We start from the raw sequence: 24,959 nt of genomic DNA on the forward strand, positions 1-24,959 counted from the left end.
ACCATCTTCTGCCTTTTCAGGGCACCCACAATCAGCTGCCCTGTGCTGCCACCTCGCTCTACCTAATGGTAGGGCCAGCTCTGACCACAACAGTCTAGGAGCAGGAAAGGATCTCTTGAAAAATAAAATATGTCATCAAAGAGAAATATGAGAGATGAAATATGAGGTCTTAAAAATTTATTAAAGTGAGACTAAGATGTGAGCAGCCAAATATTTAGAGGGAGACAGTACCATGCAGAAGGGATCACAAAGCGGGAATGGAAATGAGAAGCAGCCCAAGAGTGGAGATTTAATAAGGAGATTAGTGTTTGAGGAATGAAGGAAATGAGGGGAAGGGGGAGAGGGCATAACAAAGACAGGCAGGAGTGGCCAAGACCATGGAGAAATTTAAAGATTAAAAAGAAGATTAAACTTGATATGAAACAATAAGGGAAACCAGTGAAGGGAAACGTATACTGTACGTGGACATAGGTGGAAAAATATTGAGGGAAGCAAAATTGTTCAGTAAGACTAGAATTGTTCTTCAAGAGGGGTTCAAGCATCTATAAGTTGTCAGTAAATCCTGACCTTGAGCAAAATTCAGTGCAAGCTCAGAATCTCCTAATGAGGCTAAACCTCTGCAGTAATTCTACAGGAAGTCAACTAATTCAGTAAGTTGGCAAAATTCCACAGGCGGTTTTTGCCTGTCTCGCTTCTCCCCAATAGTCACAGAACCTAGGGTGCCAGTTCCCTGAGAAAGGTCCGCTATATCAGAACTAGAGTGACAGAGTGCCTTAATCTATTTTAATTGCACAAACCTAAATTTCCTGGTGTGGGCTTGAAATCCCCCCTGCACCCAGTCTGGAGGTAAAGGTAAAGCGACCCCTGACCATTAGGTCCAGTCGTGACCAACTCTGGGGTTGTGCGCTCATCTCACTCTATAGGCCAAGGGAGCCGGTGTACAGCTTCTGGGTCATGTGGCCAGCATGACTAAGCCGCTTCTGGCGAACCAGAGCAGCGCACGGAAACACCGTTTACCTTCCCGCCAGAGCGGTACCTATTTATCTACTTGCACTTTGACGTGCTTTCGAACTGCTAGGTTGGCAGTAACAGGGACTGAGCAACGGGAGCTCACCCCGTCGCAGGGATTCGAACCACCAAACTTCTGATTGGCAAGTCCTAGGCTCTGTGGTTTAACCCACAGCGCCACCCGTGTCCCGTCAGTCTGGAGGTACCTTTACTCTATTTATACATTAGCTGCTTAAAACGCAGCAAGATCATTTTTCTGCACCATGTTCCAATTGCCATACTTACCTGAGAGGAGGCAAGGATGTCTTCACCCAACAAGCATAGCCTGATTTGTTTTCCCACACCCCAAACCCCACCCTCTAAATGCCTATTCAACAAATCTATCATTTGCGCCCATGTTGTCAACTGCACATGTGCAACAGAGGTTTCTAGTGTACACACCCCAGCTCAGCTGCAGCTTTCATTTTCATACTGGACATGTTGTCAACTGCGCGTGTGCAACAGAGGTTTCTAGCGTACACACCCCAGCTCAGTTGCAGCTTTCATTTTCAAATTGGATGGGAGCTGGTTTGAGGGAAAGCAGCAGTCTTTCTCAAGAAACTGCAGGATACTTATGGATTGGGGCTAGCTTCACGTGTGCTCAGCTTCAAGCGCAAATAAAAGGAAATGTGCGCACAGCTTCTGTGTCAAGAATCACAGTGCCAGTTGAGCCTTGTGTATCATTAGTGTCAGGGGTCATAGGGATGAAAGACTTGAGAGGGGAAAACTTTTATTTTTAACTTACCTTCAAAACACTTCCATCTTCAGTGATGCTGAGACCCAGTTTCTTCAGCAATGGCTGGCCATCCTTCAGCCACTCTAAGGTTGGTGGGGGGATGGCATTGCTCTGGCAGTGGAGCTCCAGATCTTCTCCCATAACCACAGAGACATTCTGTTCCTCTCCCATAATGTTTGGTGGAACTGAAGCATGTTAAGATTTAATGTCATCTCTTTTTGCTGTAGCAAAGGAAACTAGTCTCGCTCCCAAAACAGCGAGCTGGTGTCCCTAGTCATAGAACCAAAGGATAGGCAAGAGCCAGGGCTGGATTTAGGTTTGATGAGGCCCTAAGCTACTGAAGGTAATGGGGCCCTTTATATGTCTAGCTGTCCTTTGTCAACAACAAATTGCGCTGTTTTTTCTGTTGAATATATGCTAATTTATGGACCTAATAGGTATCTAAAGCCATTTAGAAACATTGTTGTTGCATGTACATTTTATTTTATTTGTTTTTTACCTTATATTTTGGAAGTGTACATCTAGTTGTTTCTTCCTTTAAATTTTTTGGGGGCCCCCAAGAGAGTGGGACCCTAAGCCACAGCTTGTTTAGCTTATACGTAAATCTGGCACTGACAAGAACTCTGAAAGCTTGACTCTCAGTCTCCCATAAAGAACCTCTAAATGTAGGCCATTTTGATTCCCCCACCCCCGCAAAATTCTCCCAAACACTGGTGTTTCTAACGATTAATCTAAAACAGCTAATATCCAAATTGGCTCATGGAGGTTGCACACATGATTTAGAACCCTGATTGTGCTACAATCAGTTACTTTACTTATTATTACTTAATCATGAATTTGACTTTAATGCAAATCTGGATGTTTCTTTCATCAACCGAGAGCAAATTTCATTAGCCAGTTAGTGTGAAGTTATTATCCTTTTGTTAAAGAAAGAAAGTGTCCATGCCACTCTTAGCTCCCTCTTTTTGAACTATCCTGTAAATTGGTGCCATCATCCTTGAACTGTTCATCCAGAAACATGAGTTTTTGAAATTAACCGTGCGTGTCCTTAACTGTGAGCAAATGGAAGATGGAAACAGGCAACAACAGGACTGGTGTACATTCAAAGCATGCAGCATTTTCCCAGAGACAAATATTTAGTTAACCAAGAAACAGAAGATTAAAGTGGCTCCATTTTGTAGAATGGTGTAGATCAACAATGCTATTTCTTTTAAACAGTAATCAAAATTGTTTCATAAGACCAAGTAGACAAATCACGCCCATTCCCCCAATTTGTTTCTCTAACCTCTCCATCTCGGGTTAAAAATATTTTTGGTCCTTCCTCTCCATAGCTGTCAACTTACAAATTTGAAAATAAGGGACCAGCAGCCTCGAAAATAAGGGATCAGCAGCCAAAATAAGGGATTTTCAGGGCACAGGTATATTCAACTGCTGAGGCTCTCCGAGACAAAGGCAGAAAGCCCAGAAACGCGACAAAGGGGATGCAGCAAGGAAAACCACTGTCACCTTCCCCACTGGGAAGCGCTGAACAAAGGCGAGTCCCCAGGCAACGTGGCCAATTTGATCGGCACAAGGCATGCAAGCTCCACCCCCCCCAGTCGTTCTTAGACTCCTTATTGGGTGAGCAACGCAGCCAAGCAACACAGTTGGAGCCTCCCTCCTCCCTGGCCGGCAGGGAGGGAGGGATAGGAGCTGCTTCCTTTGAAACCTGGGAAATTTAAGGGACATCATCAATAAGGGACAGCAGCGGGACACGGCGCAGGGATAAGGGACTTTCCCGCCAAATAAGGGACGGTTGACAGCTATGTTCCTCTCTGCCTCTCACATGAATGGTTGATTAACAAATTGCCACAATATATTTATAAATGTCTGTTCTATGGGCACCAGTGTATTTGAATGAAACATCACACCCCATAAAAACCCAGGCAACTTCCCCAACAAGCCAAACACTCCTAGTTTTTAAAAATAAGAAATGGGAGTGGCAGAAGGTTTTGGTGGGCACCAAGAGAGGTGTCTGAGGGCACTATGTTGTCCATAGGCCCCAGAGTGATCATCCCTGTTCTAATTCATTAAGAGATATGTCATTTCAGTCCCTGGCAGTTCCTTCAATGTTTATGCTTGGGAAAGTGGAGTCCTCACCGTGAACTTTGAGATCAATATCCCTCTGTTTCTCCCCTGCAGCGTTAACCGCAACACACGTGTATCTTCCCGAGTCACTGATCTGAGCGCTTGTCAGTGCCAGGATACGACCTCCAGAAAGAATCTAAAAAAAAAAGAGAGAGGTGAAATTGTCAAAAAGTGACATGGATCGTGGCATGTAATTGACAAACATAATTATATATCAAGTTGCATCAATCACACAATGCAATTTTCCTATCCTGTTTGGTTTTATCTTTACAACAGACCTCTACAATATCTGTTCCTATCTTACTACTTTGCACTTATTAATATCAATTTATTCATTTTTTAGTGACTAACCAAGGGATTTCTCTAAAATGCCAGAAAAGGCTTGATTATTTTCATATTGAATTACAATCCTGATTGCAATTCAAAATCAGGTTTCTTCATGTTCCTCATTATTTCCCACTGAATAAAGAAAAATGAAGTGTGACGGTGTCATAAACTCTCCCCCAAAACTACCTTGTGAGCTCCATCATCATGTCCCCTAAGCATAGGTAAAGGTAAAGGGACCCCGACCATTAAGTCCAGTTGTGGATGTGGCGCTCATCTCGCTTTACTGGCTGAGGGAGCTGGCGTACAGCTTCCGGGTCATGTGGCCAGCAGGACTAAGCCGCTTCTGGCGAACCAGAGCAGCGCACGGAAACGCCGTTTACCTTCCTGCCAGAGTGGTACCTATTTATCTGTGGTTTAACCCACAGCGCCACCTGCGTCCCTGGTTATCATTACAAGAACGGAACCACATTAGCTGGCTGCAACAAGCGAGAATGTAATCTCCTTCCGTTCCTGGTGTTTGGAAACCTATTATGACAGTGACCCAGGCACCAGCATGCGTGACAGTGATGGCCCTTTCTGCCTCCACTACTAAGGAATGGGAGAGGGAGAAAAATCTCTGGCTCTTATGTGGTATGTAAGTCATAACTAGAGTATTTCAAACCAGGCACTGGACTTCCAAGTTCCAGCAATCCCAGCCAGAGTGGGCAACGGTCAGGACCTGCCCTCTGCCATAGCAGCCAAAGCACTGGGACATTTCCTGGCGGAGAGAGATGTTCCTGGCCTCCGGCTAGATAAATTGAGTTAGCTTGCCTGCCTGATTGGACCATGTAGACTCGAGTAGAGCTCACTCTGGGGGGCAGTCCTGACTGGGTCTACAGAGGACTCCACTCAGAGCTACTCCCCAGGGATAAAAACAGGCACCTGGCTCACTGCAAACACCTTTTATTTATTTTTTGCATCTTGCTCCCACCCTCCCTATCATTGTTGCATCAATCACATCATTGTTGCATCAATCCCACCCTCCCTATCAAGTTGCACCAATCACACAATGCAATTTTCCTATCCTGTTTGGTTTTATCTTTACAACAGATCTCTACAATATCTGTTCCTGTCTTACTACTTTGCACTTATTAATATCAATTGTGGTAGCTTCTACCAGCTTTGTGGGTAACATGGAGTAATCTGACCTTGCTATGGACTAAGTTGGCTGGCTGGGGAGGAATCCCCCCCCCTCCCCGCCAGGTAAATTGGCTAACCTGGGAGATTTTCGCCTTCCTCATAGCAATCATCACTACTTTGGAAGGTAAGGCATCGGATATAACCTAGGCATGGCTGCAGGGGAGGTTGTAAATCTCTACCTGCCCCTCCGTGGGAATATGGGTATCCTGTTAAACTCCAGTCTGGACTCCCAGGTGCGGGGACTAAGGCCAAAACACTCCTTGAAATGGCAATCCCTGAGAGCTGGCCTGGTTTGCATGTGTCACATTCTGCCATGCTTTAACCAAGTCCTAACATGGAAGCATGGAACAATTTCCCATTATTATTATTTTGAATTTATTTTCCGCCCCATACCTGGGGGTCTCAGGGCGGTTCACAGCATAAAATCAAGATATAAAACCATAAAATATGTAATAAAAATAAAAACAAGCCAACAGCCCCCCTCCAAAAAAACCCCAACGCAAACATTTTAAGAGGGTATTGGATGTAAATCTGATCAACCAAAGGCCTGGTTAAAAAGGAACGTTTTTGCCTGGCGCCTAAAGGTTACAGTGAAGGTGCCAGGTGAACTTCCCTGGGGAGAGCATTCCACAGATGGGGAGCCACTGCAGAGAAGGCCCCGTTCTCGTGTTGCCACCTTCCGGGCCTTAAGGTATTGCGGTCCTGAGCCATTCACCTCCCATTGTCTCAGCTGTAATGTGGCTTTCCACAGAGCACTCATTTTTTGGTGCCGCAAACAAAGGTGCAGAAAAGTGGAGAATGCTACAAACAGACCATGCTAAGCAGTAATCACAGGGTCACTTTCAGCGTGGGATTTGGGGAAGCCCCTTGACTGCCACCGAAAAGCTCAGGCCACCAATTTCATTAAATAAGCTAGTTTAAATAGTCCTGGAACCCTCAACAGTAGCATCAAAGTACCTGGAGTCCATTTGAGAAACTAGAAACAGGGCTACCATCTTTCAACCAGGTCAGAATGGGAACAGGGATCCCACGAGCTTCACATTCCAGTCGAACCGGATTATTAACCACAACAGTTACCATTTCGTTGTTGCCAGAAATGGAGGGTGAAACTGACAAGAAGAGGAAGAAGAAGAATTAAGTGTTCGAAAGTCCCATCTTTACCTTTTTCAGATGCGTGTGAGTCTGTGTTTTCTGAATGGGATTAAACTTTGGTGGTTCCTTAGCCTTTTTCCATCTGTCTCCCCACCCTCTCCCCAAGTTTGGGCTTAGAATGGTATATAACATGCATGTCCAAAGTCAGTTTCGGGGGCCTAAACTGGCCTTGCCGGTCAGTTTAATATGGCCCCTGTGGTAGTTTATTTCCTGGGGTAAAATCATAAAAAAAGCTCAATAACTTCAATCCTAAGAAAAGGTAAACAACTTTGGTCGGCCCTCATGGCCCTTCACTTCATCAAATCTGGCCCTCTCTGAAGAAAGTTTGGACACCACTGCTATATAATATCCCTGGCGCCAAACATTTCTTGCACTTAATAGTTGGGTGGAGTTAACGGCTGTTGGCTGTGTCTTGGGCCACAGCAGCTGAAAAGGAAATGTGCTGCTCCCAAGTCATTATAAATCAATTAATATTAAAAGCAACTGAACACAGTTTCTGTTTAGCTCAGAGGGAGAATCTGACTCCTACAAGCCAGCATGCCAAATTTTAGCAGTGCACTTGCAAGCCCATCTTTCAAACATATGCAAGAATAGCTGTCTAATGGGGCTTTTTTTAAGAGCGACTTTCCATTAGTGCTTTAGGAGCAAAGAAATAACAATAACAAGAATGATATAGCACTAATCCTGCAGAAGTAGCATAGTAGCTGACAACTTCTGAAGGCAGCCCTGTATCAGGAAGCTTTTAATGTATGTCTTACTGTGTTTTTATATTAAGTTGGAAGCTGCCCAGAGTTGCTGGGTCAAACTAGTTGAATGGGCAGAGTATAAGTAATAAATGATTGTTGTCATTATTACTGTACAAGCATTACTCATTTGATTGACAGCTAATCAGTTTGGGTTTTTTGTATTTAAAAAAATTTTCTTCCTAGCTTTTGCTGACAGGTGAAGACATTTTTTGCTCTGGTGGTCTTTTGCCTTGCTAAGTGTCTGATGATGTTAATAGGCACATATTCTCTGTGGTCTCGTCCTCTGCTGCTGCACTGCTATTGAACTTTAATCCAAGCTTTCATTTTCTGATATCAATATGATTTTCTGATATTAAAAGTGTTGTATGCCAACCTGATTCATGGGCATTGGAGGACAGGACAGACATGTCTAGTAGTAGCAGTAGTAATAATCATCCTCATCATAAATGTTTTTTCATGATTGTGCAATATTTTTGCATGATAAAGTAACAAGTGCTGCAAATTATAGAGGAACCTAGGAAGCCGAACGCCTGTAAACTTAAATGTTTCAGCTCCTGAACGACTGAAAACTGGAAGTGATTGTTCCGGTTTTCGATTGATTTTAAGAAGCCGAATAACCGGCGCAGCTTCTGATTGGCTGCAGGGTGCTCCTGCAGCCAACTGGAAGCTACGCCTTGGAAGTCAAACATTTTGGAAGTCGAATGGACCTCCGGAATGGATTCCATTCCGACTTCCAAGGTATGTTTGTAATACTTTTTTTTGTAAAGAAAGAGGCTTAATAACAAGGGTAAAGGGGCTGAGCAATTACCAAGACAAACTAGGGTTTGTATTCCCCAGACACACAAAGATTGTGGCAAGGAAACCAAGGAGAACATAAATTTAAATTTTCTCTCTTTGCACACAAAGGGAAGAACACCTTGGCTTGTGCATTTAAATATGTATGAATTTTTTGCACCCAAGTAAAAACCTGTGTTCTGTAGTTGCATCTGATTTGGCCAGACTATAAGAAAACAATTTTTTTTTGGAATTTTTTTTTAAAAAACAACAACACGTTGTTGGAAGCGGTTAAAGGTGTCTCAAGGGTCTGAAAAGGTTGACGGCTACTTGAGTGAAAGACTAGCAACAATGAAATAAACACTTCAGTTTGCTGAAAAGGCAACATTGAGATCTGTCTTCCAGACACGACTACACTGCACAGTTCTGTTGAGGAAAGACTTCAGAACGGAGTGTTCTCCCATTTTTAAGTTTTGCCGGTGCTACAGAACTGAGCTCTGGACTAAATCTTCCCCGAGTTTTCTCCTGGGAAACGATTTTAACGAGTACCTGGAAGCTATTAAGTGCACAAAATAAAACATGAAAAGAACAGATGAAATGCGGAGAGGTGTTTCCCCCCTCGAGCAGTCCTTTTTTTATGAGAAGAAATATTTACCGTGAACCTGGAGGCTGTAGAACAGCTCGGCTATTCCTGCTGCATTCGCCACAACACATTTATAAATGCCAGTGTCGGAGATGTGGGCGCCATCAATCTGCAAAACCTGCCCTCTGTTCAAGAAGCTGACGCTGGCAGTGTTGGTGAGAGGGTGGTTATCTTTGTACCACGTGATGACTGCAGAGGGAATTAAGTAAAAGAGGCTGGTGAGAGGGGTCTAGAACTCACTGCTCTGAATTTATCTAATACTCAAAAGCTCCTTGGAAGGGCGAGGAAAGGCCTACCTGTTATGTTCAAATGCCACTCATGCACAAAAATAAAACAGAGTGCCTCCGTCTCGGATGGCAAATGCGGAAAAGCAAAGGCAGTGGGCGGGTGGGGAAAAAATTAAGGAATTCCTTCTCACTTTTGAAATGCAAACAAGCTCAGTGTTAGGACTAGGGCTGGGCAATATATCGACCAGTTTGAAGTCCATATTGTGATATCGGTTTAATAATTTTGGACCTGGCATGATGTGCGTGTGACTGCGTGCTATGTAAAAATCCCAACGTTGGAAAACTGGTCAAGCCAGCCAACGCTTCTCTCGATTTCTGCAGCTCCTGTTAACTCTGCTGACTCAGCTCTCGAGAATTACGAGAGCAGGCGCCGGCCCAAATCACGATGCAGGAGAAATCGGGAAATCAGCCAACGCCTCTACCTAGCTCCATCCTTATTTCAGACATTGTAATATATTGGCATATCAGAATGCTTAGGTGGTGATATATAGCACAGTGTTGAAAACCCAGCCCTAATTAGGACACAGGGCTACATCCGAAGCAACACTAAGTCACGGTCCCATCAATACTAGGATTTCTACTTGTGAAATAGAACTTCCCAACCCCTTGCCCCCTAAATCTATTATAGGGGCTCCTTCCAACTCTCTGGAACAGATTTGGAGATGGTGCAGGGCAAAAGAAAGGGGAGAAAGTCCTGTTGCACCCCAGCGGAAACCCTTGAGCTAAAAGGATGAGTTAGAGGGATACTGCCCAATAACTGCCCATCAGGTTGCATATTCAAGCAGTCTGTGGCCTGTTATTGTTCTCCTCACTGGTCACTTGCTTATCCCCCACCCCCATAACAATATGCTTTGGAATAACATCCCTACAACAGCCCACACTACTTAGGATTTTTTATTTGACAGTTATAAAGCACCTGAAATTTTATCAATACTAAACATAAAAATGTACACATGAAAATATGGTGGCATGGCATCAAAGCACATCTAAGTTTTGCTCGAACAGAAGTTGTTGTTGTTGTTGTTTAGTCGTTTAGTCGTGTCCGAATCTTTGTGACCCCATGGACCAGAGAACACCAGGCACTCCTGTCTTCCACTGCCTCCCGCAGTTTGGTCAAACTCATGTTCGTAGCTTCAAGAACACTGTCCAACCATCTTGTCCTCTGTCATCCCCTTCTCCTTGTGCCCTCCATCTTCCCCAACACCAGGGTCTTTTCCAGGGAGTCTTCTCTTCTCATGAGGTGGCCAAAGTATTGGAGCCTCAGCTTCAGGATCTGTTCTTCCAGTGAGCACTCAGGGCCGATTTCCTTAAGAATGGATAGGTTTGATCTTCTTGCAGTCCATGGGACTCTCAAGAGTCTCCTCCAGCACCATAATTCAAAAGCATCAATTCTTCGGTAATCAGCCTTCTTTATGGTCCAGCTCTCACTTCCATACATCACTACTGGGAAAACCATAGCTTTAACTATACGGACCTTTGTTGGCAAGGTGATGCCTCTGCTTTTGTCTAGGTTTGTCATTGCAAAGAGAAGTGGGGGACTTAAAAACAATAGGAGCACAGACAATGGAATGGGTGGAATTAAAATGTGGATGCAATCTCCCACAGCAAACGGGGTGCCGTGTGGACAATCCAGTATAAACCCACTTCAGATGCACTATTAATGTGTCAACGACATGCGCCTGCATGTACCCGCAAGAAAGCATCAGTCCGGATGGGCCCAAGGCCAGTTCACAAATGGCCAAGTGTTGAGTGATCCAGCGACACGCAAACATATGTAAACAAGCTCATCCTGAAAATCTGTTTCTACATTTACGGGGTGAGAAGGAATGATAAAGGAAGCAGGAGCCAGCAAAAGCAGAGCCAGCCCCAAGGCAAATTCAGTCCAGTCCAAGAGTTTAGAATGTCGCCTCTGCCAAGGCAATCAAGGGAGCCGCTTCAAAAGCAGCCAATTTCTTTCTTCAGCCTCACTCCTGGAGTCTCTGCAACCGATTTCGCAATGTCAGAAGCAGCCTTGTACATGTCATGTGGTTAGTCAGCAAATCCACCCCGAAGGCTCTTTTTGTCGCAGAGAAGTAGACAGTAACTTAAAAAGAATGCTCCAGATAATGAGCAAGACCCATCCCCAATTCGTAGCAACGAGGATGCTCTGAGGGGAAGCTGATTGCACCATCTGTCCATGCATGGCCGAAACACCTCAGTCGATGCAGCACACTTAATGCAGCAAGCAATATCTGCACCCTTCCCAGCCCTCCGGCTGCCTCGCAAAACTACTTCTGCCCATTTTCCAAGGAACGTTGAATGGCAAACCCTTTGCTTTCCAAGCATGTGGAGTGTTCGTGAACATTCTGTACATTCCCGGCAACTCAGCCAAACCAGTACCAGAAATGTTCCCGCAACAAACACTGGATGGGATTCAACATTGCGCTAAGAGGGGTATGATTGCAGAATACAAGGGCCACTCGTGCAAGGGGGTTTCCCCCTGTTCCACACACAACCGTTCTGGGGTTTCCCCAGTCCTGCAGAGCAGATTTAGAAGATGTGGGAAGGGGGTTTGCTGCACAAATGGACCTTGCTTTGTGCCTGCAACAACTTAGTCGAATCCCACCCAGGACAACACAGATGGGTTTCCAGCACATGAGCTACACAAAACATCTACTGAAAGAGAAATCCCATTATGTTTCATGGAGCTACTTTAGGGTAAGGTGAATCCTGAAATACAGCAACTCTCCTCCCGCTCACCCAATTTTTTTTTTTTTAAAAATTACGAGCAATAACTTCTGAGTGCGTATCTACCTGGCAAAGGATTTCCAGATGCTTTGCACTCCAGCTGTATTGGATTGTTCAAAACCACAGTCTCGTTTATCATCTTTCCTGCATCCTTCAAACTGGGTGGCTCTGGGAAAGAAAAGGATAAAAAGATTATCATCTTGGTTGTTCAACCTCACATAAATGAAGGTTTCTTCTGTGCTTATCCAGTTTCTGTGACATTATCAACACATATATAATGAAGGCTCCAGGAAAATCTCCATTGGGAGAGCATTCCACAATTGGGGAGGCAATATAGAGAAGGCCCATTCTTGTGCTAACACTCTCCAGACCTCATGCAGAAGAGGCATACATATTTCTTAAACCAGAATATGGAGATACCTAAGTGGTTTTCAATTCTTCTCTGGGATGTTTCAGGTGTTGTGGTACCTCACACCACACAAACAGAGGGAGCACAGGACAAGGAATGTAGTAGATGTGAGAACGGAAAGAAAGTATGGTATTTATAATTCCCTTCTGCCATCCCTAGGCACATCTGTTCCCACGTCAAGGGAATGCACACGGCAGGTAGTTAACTGTTTATTGTTAAAGATACCACTTACGGTAGCTTCTACAGCTCTTGATAGCTACACACACCAACCTAGCATCAGGTCCACGCTCTGGAGACCACCAGTTTATGTACCTTCCCCCAATGGGCTGTGCACTTGCGACTGGAGACTATGCCTCAATGGGAACGTCCTCTGCTCATCCCTTTTCAGTCCCCTCCTGGTTCTGGAGGACAGTGATGCAGGAGAAGGTGGGGAAGCAGCTGTCCCTTCACTTGCCTGACCTGCCTCCTCTTCTTCCAACCCATCCTGTGCTCCACCCTCCAGCTCTGAAGCTTCCACTGCCTCCGACTCTTGCCTCCTGGATGTTACAGTTCCCCACAAATCACAGACCCCTCTCCTGAGTTAGTACCCAGCCTGCCTTCCCCAGTGCCCAGTCATCAGCATCCTACCGGTCCCTGACACCCCATTTGAGGGTATCTGTGGAAGTCACCCCTGGTGATGGGTAAAACTCCCTTGCCACAATGCTGTGTGCAGAAATCTTCTCATCAAAGCTGGCCCCGAATCACCAGACTCACATGCGACCAATCATTTCCTCCACAAAGCCTCTTCTCCTTCCGGAGGGGAGGGATTGTGAGCGGGAACTGATTCCCGCGCTACGCAGGGGGCGTTCCGGCCCCTGCCCTCCCATTGATGCTGGCGCGCCACGCCTCCCAGAAGGGCGCCCAATCAGGTGGCCGCTCAGGGGGCATGGTTTAGCTGCTCAAATGCGGCCGCGCCAGCTCTTCTCCCCATTCCGCTGCCGTTTTCCTCGCGTCACCCACCCACCACTCCCTTTAGTGCATAGGTGTTTGCTTGATCTTGCTATGGACCTATGCTTGGTCGCCCTGGTTGCTCAGGGGGCCTGGTAGGAGTTTTTTCCAACTCGCAAATTGGCACCAGCCTCTTGGTTTTTTTCGCCTACCTTGTAGCAATCGTCACAACTTTCTCTGTATTTGGTGGTTGGGCACTGGAATGTGCTGTTGGTGTGTGGAAGGGCAAGGTGTGGCCATCGCCTACCCCTTCACTTTTGGGTATTCCGTTAAAGGAATCCAGCAGTCGTGGATCCTGTCCGATGCCCTGTGTGGCGGGGGGCCATGGCACGACCCCCGGTGACATCAGGGGAGAGCTTACAGCTGTATTTGCATCAACAGGCTCCCCCTACTGGTGGTTAACCCCCGTCTGACTCACCCCTCTCCGAGTGGGTGGAGTCAATATTTGCTGTTGTCCAATGCCTAAGCCAGTACCTCTCACATGCTGTAATCAATAAAAGTTGTGGTCTTTTCTAGCCCATTAACCTAATATGCCGTGTCCACGTGTTTTTATTATTCCCAAGCGGGGGACGGGTCCTCGAATCACAATACTGGGGACTCCTCTGAAAAACGAATGCTTGCAAAGATAACAAGAAGGAAAGGGCGTGTTGTAAAAATGATGGGAGCTGCTAGATGCTATCACAAACACCTAAAACGTTTGCGAAAGAACAAGAGCTGAGCAGGAGCAAGTATGTGGAGCATGCATTTGTGGACCTAGCATAACCAGTAGGCTACGTTCCATGTCGGGAAAACCATTACCATACACATGCAGTCGGACATGTTGTTGGGCTTCGCCAGCTGCATTTGTTGCCACACAGGTGTATCTCCCAGCATCTTCCATCAAAGCCTTGGCGATCTGCAGGATGCGTCCGGAGGACTCCAGCTGCTCCAGAACGGGAAAAAGAAAAAACAAGCATCCACAGAGATTTCCAACAGCATATGCATATTATCAGCTCTCCTTCCAAATGACAATTATATTCAGGGTGCTTACTTCTGGATTTTTGGATTTAAAAATCCAAAATCCCACTGCTAAAGTTCCAGTTCAGCAGCTGGAATAAATCATGCATAAAGTATAAATGCAATTCATTTGCATGCTTGGTCTTAGGTGAATGATTAGGGCATTGTTTTGTGTGCTTGTTTTCTAATCTTGGCCCGTTATGAGGATTAGGTAAAGGTAAAGGGACCCCTGACCATTAGGTCCAGTAGTGACCGACTCTGGGGTTGCGGTGCTCATCTCGCTTTATTGGCCGAGGGAGCCGGCGTCCAGCTTCCGGGTCATGTGGCCAGCATGACTAAGCCGCTTCTGGCGAACCAGAGCAGCGCATAGAAACGCCGTTTACCTTCCTGCCAGAGCGGTACCTATTTATCTACTTGTAATTTTACGTGCTTTTGAACTGCTATGGACTGAGCAACGGGAGCTCATCCCGTCATGGGGATTCGAACCGCTGACCTTCTGATCGGCAAGTCCTAGGCTCTGTGGTTTAACCCACAGCGCCACCCGCGTCCCATTATGAGGATTACCAAAGACAACATTCCACTTTGTGATTCTTTCTTCTTCTTATCCCCTGTAGAGCTCTGCTTCCCCTCCCTTCATTTCAACTGACCTAGGAAAAAAGCCTGGGGGTTTTAAGCTACTGGCATATTAAACAGAACTAAGGTACACTTGGGAAGCAGGTTTTACGTTTAAATTATAGCAATGAGCAGCAGCAGAGCGTGTGGCACAACAGAGTTGCTCTCTTGCCAATTACAAAATCTATTTATTTGTTTTTTCAAATTAAAATTTTACGGAGTTACATCAAACATAAATCATAAAAATCATAAAAACAAGATTCCAAGGAATCTCCTGGACTTCCATCCTCCCCTTTGTGGATCCTACTGTTAATCCTTTCCTCCTGCATCTTTTATGATAATCCAAATATTTTACCTCCCCACTGTGTCCAAAATTCACGATTAAACTACAAATGTTATTCCAACCCTACTAATGATTTTAACTTTTTACAATGGTCTAAGGTAGGCTATAAATTCCCCCCATTCCTTGTTAAGATTCTGGTCTTCCTGATTTCTGACTCTTCCGGTCATTTCAGCCATTTTGGCATAATCCATCAACTTCATCTGCCATTCTTCTCCGGTAGGGACTTTTTCTTGAGTCGCTCTCTTGTCAATGGGGTTCCTGCTCCCGTGGCAAGTTCAGGGCTGCACAGAAACACTGTTGGCCAACCTGGCATTCCTGTTAGTGCACCTGTGAAGTCCCGTGAACCTGCTGCTGCTTTGCCCTGTCTCTGCCCAGGCATGCAGCAGTGACCCTGGTGATGCGCCGGTGGCTCCATGGACCGGCCCCACCACTTGGGATGCTACTGTTAATGATGTTCCATTTTTAAGCCTCTGGAAAGGCCAGGAGCAGGAGGTGGCAGGGCAAATGGGAAACTGTGAATTTGAAGGGTCTAAAACACTTGGGCTGATAAAGCAGCACAATATCAGAACAATATTCTCCACCCCCTGCACCTTTCTGCTGAAGAATCCCATAAGTAATAATAATAATAATAATAATAATAATAATAATAATAATAATATATTATTTATACCCCGCCCATCTGGCTGAGTTTCCCCAGCCACTTTGGGCAGCTCCCAATCGAGTGTTAAAAACAATACAGCATTAAATATTAAAAGCTTCCCTAAACAGGGCTGCCTTCAGATGTCTTTTAAAAATAAGATAGCTGCCTATTTCCTTGACATCTGACGGGAGGGCATTCCACAGGGTGGGTGCCACTACTGAGAAGGCCCTCTGTCTGCTCCCCTGTAACCTCACTTCTTGCAGTGAGGGAACCACCAGAAGGCCCTTGGAGCTGGACCTCAGTGTCCAGGCTGAACGATGAGGGTGCAACTCAAATGTTTATACATTCCTGCACCAACAAAATTATGTGCAACCACCTTGCTTGTTGGGTGCCTCTGTTCTCCTGGAAACTGGCGTGGCAATCATTTAATGCTGTGGATTACTGAAATCGTGATACGTACCCGGATATTTGCTCTCGCTGTATTTACAGGCCGACTGTCTTTCAACCAAGTGATGGAAGGGATGGGTATGCCATTGGCAATGCACTGCAAGGTTACTGGTTTGTGTATCACTACAGATCTCTCAGGGAGCCCAGTCGATTTTATTGTTGGAGGAACTACAAAAAATCAACACAGAGTGTTATGCAGGAACAACACAATCCAGGTGCTATAAACCTGCACACAGTTATCAAGACAGTGGGAAAGGATCTCTTTCAAATTCTTACAATATGTTAAAACATTCAGCTACCACTGAAAATGGCAATTGGTTGTTTAATTCCCTTGTTAAAAAGGCAGCAATGTGTTGATTCTCACCATCCCATTCCATAAGATCTAGAGCAAGACATGGAGCAAGACAGGTAAACAAAGACTGCTACAAAAGTGAATGCCTTCCCCTCTACTTCTTTTGTGAGCAGCACAAGGCAATTTAGAATCCTGAAATTCTGGTGCTCTACATTGAGCGAAACCGCAACACATTTAAGGCTGTTTGATAAGGAAATATATTCAGAGACATTCCCTCTCCCCCACCCCACCCCCAATTTTCTTTCCTGGAGAAACAACGCACCATGCACCGTCACATCAAATTCCTTTTTGTTTTCGCCTGCCTTGTTTGTTGCTACGCACTGGTAATGGCCAGTATCCGAGACTTCAGTCCGCGAGATGAGAAGCTTGCGTCCGTTTAGTAAGATCTTATATCCGATTCCCCCTTCGATAGGCTGGCCATTTTTCAACCACCTGGTGGATTAAAAAGCAGGTCTCATTTGTATAAGCTAGGCTACGGAGGCTGAGCTTCATTCAGAGTCTGACACTTCACCCAATGAACTACTATAGATTGTGTTTGTTCAGGTCTCCCAACCCTCCAGCTGCCTAAGAGAATATGGGCATGCTACCTCCACCCCCGAGACTGGCGAACAATGAAGTTTCTGCATTGGCCAAGCCTGTAGAAGTGGAAGGAGTCTGCTCTCTGACTCGCCCAGTGAACTCCAAGCTCTGGGTTCCAGATTTCCCAAGTTCTCCAGCTTCCATCTTGGCCACTGACCTCAAATACCCTGAACTAGAGAGAATGCTCTCCATTTCTAAATGTATATATGGCCATCCACAGTACGGGTTTGATCTTGAGGCGCACATCTATGAGCTTCTCTTCCTTACGCTAACACAAGTTGTATCGGCCAAGTAAAGCATGGGAAACCGTTACATTCATGGGAAACCAGGGACAGAGAAAAAGAAGGAAAGTGGATTCTTGTAGGAAGGTAAACAATGGAAGGGAAGAAAACAGTGAATGGGCACTGGAATCTTGGGAATGAATGATACTCTAAAGGTTCAGTGTGAACCACATCGGTAGAACATAAGACTCTTAATCACAGGGTTGTGGATTCCAGTACTACCCTGGGCACAAAGATTCCTGCATTGCAGAGGGTTGGACTAGCTGATCCTTGTGATCTCTCCCAACTCTACCATTCTATGATTCTATGACATTCGTGCCCAAAGAGCCATTCCCAATGGTCCCTGAAACATTCCATAAGTAATTGGCACCTGACCAAAGACTCCACAGACCTCTGCCTCATGGTTATAGACAAAACAATGCTTTGGATTAGCAAATAATCCAGAGACATCACCTTGCCAACAAAGGTCCGTATAGTAAAAGCTATGGTTTTCCCAGTAGTGATGTATGGAAGTGAGAGCTGGACCATAAAGAAGGCTGATTGCCGAAGAATTGATGCTTATGAATTATGGTGCTGGAGGAGACTCTTGAGAGTCCCATGGACTGTAAGAAGATCAAGCCTATTCATTCAAGGAAATCAGCCCTGAGTGCTCACTGGAAGGACAGATCCTGAAGCTGAGGCTCCAAGACTTTGGCCACCTCATGAGAAGAGAAGACTCCCTGGAAAAGACCCTGATGTTGGGAAAGATGGAGGGCACAAGGAGAAGGGGCGACAGAAGATGAGATGGTTGGATATGTTCTCGAAGCTACCAGCATGAGTTTGACCAAACTGCGGGAGGCAGTGGAAGACAGAAGTGCCTGGCGTGCTCTGGTCCATGGGGTCACGAAGAGTCAGACACGACTAAACGACTAAACAACAACAACAATAAGGCTTTGTTTTGTTTTCTTTCTGCATGTTAACCCTAATCTCTCTTTCAGCTGTTTGCTTTTTAGGCCATGAAAAAAATGATGGGGGTTGGAAACCAGGAATGAAAGAGCAAACTTTTTAAAAAGCAGAGGTGCCCAAGATATTCTCCAGCTTCACAAAAGCTAGGGAAATGTCCTGGCAGGCAAAAGAAACAACAGAGCAACTACAGAAAACATGGCATCCTGGATAATCTGAGGTTTTAGGAGTCGAAGGCAGACTTGACTCCTGAAATTATAGATGGATGGATTTATCTTAGCCAGCCCAGTTGTGTGCAAAATGAGTAATAATGCATCAGAAAATTATACTTCCACCAAAGGAAGACAGCAACTATACCATGGTAATAAAGGTCTACTACTTCCTTTTCTAGAACTTCGTAAACCTTTGCTAAACTACTTCCTTTTCTTTGCTCTTCCAACCAAAATCTGACACAAGTCATGGATTTCTTTTTCTGTTCATCTGTCTCTCTTTTTGCATTGAACAATAGCTTCTTACGTGATTGTTGGCGGAGGCGTTCCTGTTACCGAACAGTCCAGCTCCAGGGAGCTGTGGAGAATCACAATATAATCTGTAGATTCACTCTCTCCTTCCATACTTGGTGGCACTGGAAAAACAGCAAACCCAAAGGCACAAATAAAAGTACTGTCAAAATTTTAAAAAGCAAATGGTTTAAAGTACTATTTCATGGTCCGTCCTTTCTTGGACGATTCAAAATTTCATTGGACAAGAGATGGTTTAGAGCTTATACTTTTTGCAGCAGTTTATTTCCAGGTTGAACTGCTAGCACAGAAGCATAAAAATCAGCACAAATTTCCAAGCAGCATCAGTCCACCAACCCCAAACCCTGCAAGTGGTGCATAATGTTGTAATGAAATATGCCACTGAACTTTAGACAACGAAACCATTGTTAAATGAAGGTTTGGTTTAAAGAAACATGTTAATGAGAAGTTGCTAAATCTCCCAGTACTGTCTATTGTTCCCCATCAACAACAAAATCCATATGTCACAAAAATGGAGAGGAACAGTCCATTACAAGTTTAATATAGAGCCTATATAGGTAAAGGTAAAGGTAAAGGACCCCTGGATGGTTAAGTCCAGTCAAAGGCGACTATGGGGTTATGGTGCTCATCTTGCTTTCAGGCCGAGGGAGCCAGCATTTGTCCACAGACAACTTTCCGGGTCATGTGGCCAGCAGGACTAAACTGCTTCTGGCAGAATGGGACACCGTGACGGAAACCAGGGCGCACAAAAACCCCATTTGCCTTCCTGCCACAGCGGTACCTATTTATCTACTTGCACTGATGTGCTTTCGAACTGCTAGGTTGGCAGGAGCTGGGACAGAGCAACAGGAGCTCACCTCATTGTGCGGATTCGAACCGTCAACCTTCTGATCGGCAAGCTCAGGAGGCTCAGTGGTTTAGACCACAGCACCACCCGCATCCCTAGAGACTATATAACACCCGTCCTGAAAGACCTATATTGGCTCCCAGTACGTTTCCAAGCACAATTCAAAGTGTTGGTTTGACCTTGAAAGCCCTAAACAACCTCGGCCCAGTATACCTGAAGAAGTGTCTCCACCTCCATCGTTCAGCCCGGACACTGAGATCCAGTTCCGAGGGCCTCCTGGTGGTACCCTCACTGCAAGAAGTGAGGTTACAAGGGAACCAGGTAGAGGGCCATCTCAGTAGTGGCGCCTGCCCTGTGGAACGCACTCCCATCAGATGTCAAGATAAACAACTATCCGACTTCTAGATGACATCTGAAGGCAGCCCTGTTCAGGGAAGTTTTATTGTGTTTTTAATATTCCATTGGGAGCCGCCAGAGTGGCTGGGGAGGCCCGGCCAGATGGGCGGGATATAAGTAATAAATAATAGTAATAATAATAAATCACATAAAGAAAAAAACAGTCCTATTCTGGTGCCATCCAGATGTTTTGGATCACAACTCTCATTATCCCTGACCATTTGCTGCACTAGCTGAGGCTGACGGGAGCTGGACACCAACAGCTGGAAAACAGCAGGTTGGGAAAGGTTGACGTAAGTGAAACTTGTGGAAATACCTGGTTGACAGTGAAGGTTAAATAAAAAGCTTAAATTCTGTTTTTACACACCTAGGATTTCCACATCATATTTGATTTCCTTCTCTCCTGCGATGCTGGTAGCCACACAGACATACTGGCCATCATCAGCCTCTCCAGCATTCATGATTTCCAGTTTCCTTCCACCAGACACAATGTGCAGGTTGTCGCTGGCTTTCACGGGAACCCCATCCTTCAGCCAAGTCAGCAGAGGCGGTGGGTTGCCAGCAGCATTGCACTCCAGGACCAGGGAACTGCCAGAAACCACCTGCTTGTTCTGGATTGCTTCAGAGTCGCCCTCAATAACTGGAGGAACTGGAAGGAAATGGAGAGGAAAGAGGGGACCACTCAAAAATCCAAGCCATTATTTTCTGTGACCACTCAAAAATCCAAGCCACTATTAAATCAATTGGTTTGGTTCCATCCCAGGTAACTCAACCTCCAAGGAATTATCTTGTATGGCAAAACCATGGTTAACAAGAGGTATTTTCAGGCTGGTTAATGCCACAAAGCGTTGTATTTTTCGCTCCATAAGACACACTTTTTTCCTGCTAAAAAGTAAGGGGAAATGTCTGTGAGTCTTATGGAGCGAATGCAGGGTCCCTGGAGCAGAATTGCCCAGGAGCAAAAAGCAGATTGTGTTTTGGTTTTTTTAGAAAGAGGGAAGGGGGTGTTGAAACTAAGCCACTGAGCAGCTGATCAGCAAGCAATCGGGAGGGGAGATAAGGGACTCTAGAAATAAAGGAGGCTGCCTGGGAGGAGGGTGGTAAAGGCAGCAAACTTGCAAGGAGCGGAGACAGGAAGATTAAAACAATGAAGAGAGAAATTAGAAGAAAAGGAGGAGCAAAAAACTGTTCCAGCTAAGGAAAAGATACTAAGGCAAACAGGAGGGAAGGGGGTGTTGAAACAAAGCCGCTGAGCAGCTGATTGGCAAGGGATCGGGAGGGAGATAAGGGACTCTGGAGATAAAGGAGGCTGCCTGGGAGGGGGGAGGTAAAAGCCCATGGATCCTCAAGATTTTTGCATTGGGTCACCCAAATTCACCATCAGATCACATAGCATGTCCATAGCTACAGCCTGCACAAAAGAACACACACATCCATTGTTTTGTGGCAATGGCGCAAAAACGTGGTTACAAAGCACGGATCCACATGGATTCTCAGGATTTTTGCATTGGGCTACCCCAAACTCACCGTCAAATCACATATCATGTCTGTGGCCACAGCATGAACCACAAAAAACATACATCCACTGTTTCTTGGTTTCCTCCTCTAAAAACTAGGTGCGTCTTATGGTCAGGTGTGCCTTATGGAGCGAAAAATACGGTAAGTGAGGACACCTATTGGTTAAACTGGCTTTTTGTAGGGAAAGCCATTTTTTAAATTCAAAGCTGTCATATGTTGCTGGATTTCCTCATGACAAGCAAAATAAGTAATTTCCAGTGAGAAAGCTCAACAGCTGAATCACTCTGAGCTGCTTCTTGACTTGTGACTTTTCCCTGAGTAGTGATTCCCTGGGGGTAGTGATTGTTGATGGGCAGTCTCAACATTGTGGTGGACCCATAATGTGTAAGAACTGGGTTGGCGCCAAATTAAAACATAAGAACTCATTAAGAGCCCCGCTGGGTCGGACCAGAGGCCTATCTGCTCAAACACCATCCCACCCTCATGGTGGTCAACCAGACGGGTTTGAGAACCCCATAAACAGAACCTCTGGACAGCACCACTTGTGTTCCCCAGCAACTGATACCTACTGCTTTTGTGATACCAGAGGCAATATATACCTGTATACCTGAAGGAGCATCTCCACCCCCATCATTCAGCCCAGACATTGAGGTCCAATTCTGAGGACCTTCTGGCGGTTCCCTCACTGCAAGAAGTAAGGTTTCAGAGAACCGGGTAGAGGGCCTTCTCGGCAGTGGCGCCCACCCCGTGGAATGCCCTCCCATCCGATGTCAAGGAAATAAACAACTCTCTGACTTTTAGAAGACATCTGAAGGCAAGCCTGTTTAGTAAAGTATTTAATGTTTGATGCTTTATCGTGTTTTTAATATTCTGTTGGGAGCCGCCCAGAGTGGCTGGGGAAACCCAGCCAGGAGGGCGGGGTATAATTAATTAATTAATTAATATTAAGCCATCGTGATGACTAGCAGCCACTGATATCCTTATCCTCTATGGGTCTGCCTTTATAAAAAGGGGATGCATCTAAAGCACAACATGGGAGAGGAGGTAGGAGATGGAGCCCACTGGTGTTCTTTGAGACTAAAAGTAATCTGCACCGGGAGAAAACTGACCGAGGAGGAGAAGTTTCAGACGGGATATGCAGGCAGGGAATAAGGCAGGGTCCATCTCCCCCACCTCTCCTTATCACCCATATTATGCTTAAAATAAGTCTGTCATCCTCTAAAGCTTTCTATATCAATTTGGCTCGACCCTCAACCAACTGAAAACCTGAGTCTAAGAGCAGTCAATAACAAGCCAAGAAGAGGCAAGGGGAGGCCCAGATCGGCTGGACAGATCAAATTCCAGTTTTCAGACTGCGCGCTGAACAAATAAGTGTGTTCTTTCTCGTCTCCTTCCTACCATAGACATCCACTAGGAATATTTTTTCAGCAGTCCCAGCTACGTTGGTTGCCTGGCAGCTGTACTTTGCAGAGTCAGAAACTTGCGCACGAGGAATCTGAAGGAATTGCCCCCTGTCCAGGTAAAGAGCTTCTGGGCTAGACGCAATAGGGTGTCCATCTTTATACCACGTTATGGTAGGGGCTGGGATTCCCCTTGTCTCACATTCCAGCTTTAGCACACTGTTCAGCAACGTTGACACTTCAGTGGTAATGTTTCCGCCTTTGATTGCAGGTGGGACTGTTTTCCGGGAAGGAAAAGGAGGAGAAAAACAGTAAAAATCAAGATGCAAAGAAGAGCAAGAGTCTTAGAACACAAAGGAAGCCAGAGATTAATTATTACTTGGTTTGTAAAGGGCTTTCAGTGGACAAATTGTTTTCCCCACCACACCCCACAACAGCAAAACAAAACAAAAAACATGGTGATGCAGTTTCCTCCACCAGCCATCTGTAGCAGCAGCATCTGGGAACAGATTTACCACAATAGTTTTTGTTGGTTAAACAGGCTCCTAATGGGATAAACTAGCAAGAGACAAGAAAAATCTAATTGGAACCGTCTTCAAAATATAAACTCAGATATGCACTGTTTGTGAACACTCTTATTTGCTCATTGTGTTAAGTGTTGAAACAAAGTTTAGACTAAAGCATGGCATACACTTCAAAATATATAAACTGTTAACTATTACAAAATATAATCCACTATTGCAAAGTACTTGAAGCATCTCACAGTCAATAAATAGGGGTGCCTTTGATGTTTAGATAGCAACCTGTATAACAACTTTGAATTTGCTTTCAAACCCACGTTGAACGTTTCCCTGAATTGCATAGCGCTAATGTCTGTCATAGGGTACACGGGTGGCACTGTGGGTTAAACCACAGAGCTGAGGACTTGCTGATCAGAAGGTCGGCGGTTTGAATCCCCACAACGGGGTGAGTTCCCGTTGCTCAGTCCCTGCTCCTGCCAACCTAGCAGTTCGAAAGCACGTCAAAGTGTAAGTAGAAAAATAAGTACTGCTCTGGCAGGAAGGTAAACGGTGTTTCCGTGTGCTGCTCTGGTTCGCCAGAAGTGGCTTACTCATGCTGGCCACATGACCCAGAAGCTGTACGCCAGCTCCCTCAGCCAATAAAGCGAGTTGAGCGCCACAACCCCAGAGTCGGTCACGACTGGACCTAATGGTCAGGGGTCCCTTTACCTTTTTCATGTCTGTCATATCCTACAAGATTCCTTCCCAAAGGCCCTTTGATCCATGTTTGGGTGTGTGAGAGAAAAACAAAAGGAGAAAACATATCCCATATATTATAGAGAGACTGCATGCACATTCAGGACAGGGATTCTTGCACATTATCCTGGTAAAGCCACCTGCCCAAACACAACAGATGCCTTCCTGGGCATACAGGCACCGTTCCATTTTATTTCGGCCGGGGTAAAAGAATGGTGGAAAGGGAGCTTCCTGAACCATGTGGATCCAGCAGCCTAATTCAAACAGAGGGGGGTTCCGGAGTTGAAGAAAAAACATCCATGTAAATCAATAATAAAATGAACGGATTGCTTCACTGACACTCAGCCAGCCATTGTCAAGTCAGCTCAGCACATCAAAAAAGCAAAATAATATGGGGCTCAGATTGGCTAAGGAGAGCCTTAAGTTTCACCCTAGACACCCTTTCTGCCTTCCCTCAGGAGACCCGACTCATATTTTGAGAACCACAAGTAACACTTCAACACTGCGCTGGTTTCAGCATTCCTTGAAACCCAGAATAATTCCCCGTCCTCTGGAGGCAACAGCTTATGTGGATTCCTAGCCAAAAACAATGTATGTAAACTAATCATTTGCAGATGCTCCTGCGAGACACTGCGAGCGACATCCACTGCGCACACAAGCCAAACCCTCAGTGAGTAACTTGACTGCT

At 45.4% G+C, this 24,959-nt stretch overlaps 1 protein-coding gene across 4 annotated transcripts in view; it reads right to left on the bottom strand.

Moving 5' to 3' along the window:
- HMCN1 (hemicentin 1) overlaps nt 1–24,959 on the bottom strand; it is a 298,745-nt gene that overhangs the window by 127,342 nt on the left and 146,444 nt on the right. For all 4 annotated transcript variants that reach the window (XR_014512480.1, XM_083445251.1, XM_083445252.1 and 1 more), the window contains 11 exons: nt 23,014–23,292; nt 20,465–20,746; nt 18,850–18,958; nt 16,794–16,963; nt 16,193–16,347; nt 13,940–14,063; nt 11,812–11,913; nt 8,744–8,920; nt 6,374–6,525; nt 3,923–4,046; nt 1,793–1,968 (listed from right to left, as the gene is read on the bottom strand). Coding sequence is in view for 3 of the 4 variants with exons in the window: in XM_083445251.1 (XP_083301377.1) it covers nt 1,793–1,968; nt 3,923–4,046; nt 6,374–6,525; nt 8,744–8,920; nt 11,812–11,913; nt 13,940–14,063; nt 16,193–16,347; nt 16,794–16,963; nt 18,850–18,958; nt 20,465–20,746; nt 23,014–23,292 (1,850 nt within the window). In the remaining variant the exon portion in view is untranslated. The remainder of the gene's footprint in view (nt 1–1,792; nt 1,969–3,922; nt 4,047–6,373; nt 6,526–8,743; nt 8,921–11,811; nt 11,914–13,939; nt 14,064–16,192; nt 16,348–16,793; nt 16,964–18,849; nt 18,959–20,464; nt 20,747–23,013; nt 23,293–24,959) is intronic.

This window comes from Podarcis tiliguerta (genome assembly GCF_965153285.1).
Source record: "Podarcis tiliguerta genome assembly, chromosome: 6".
Taxonomy (NCBI): Eukaryota; Metazoa; Chordata; class Lepidosauria; order Squamata; family Lacertidae; genus Podarcis; species Podarcis tiliguerta.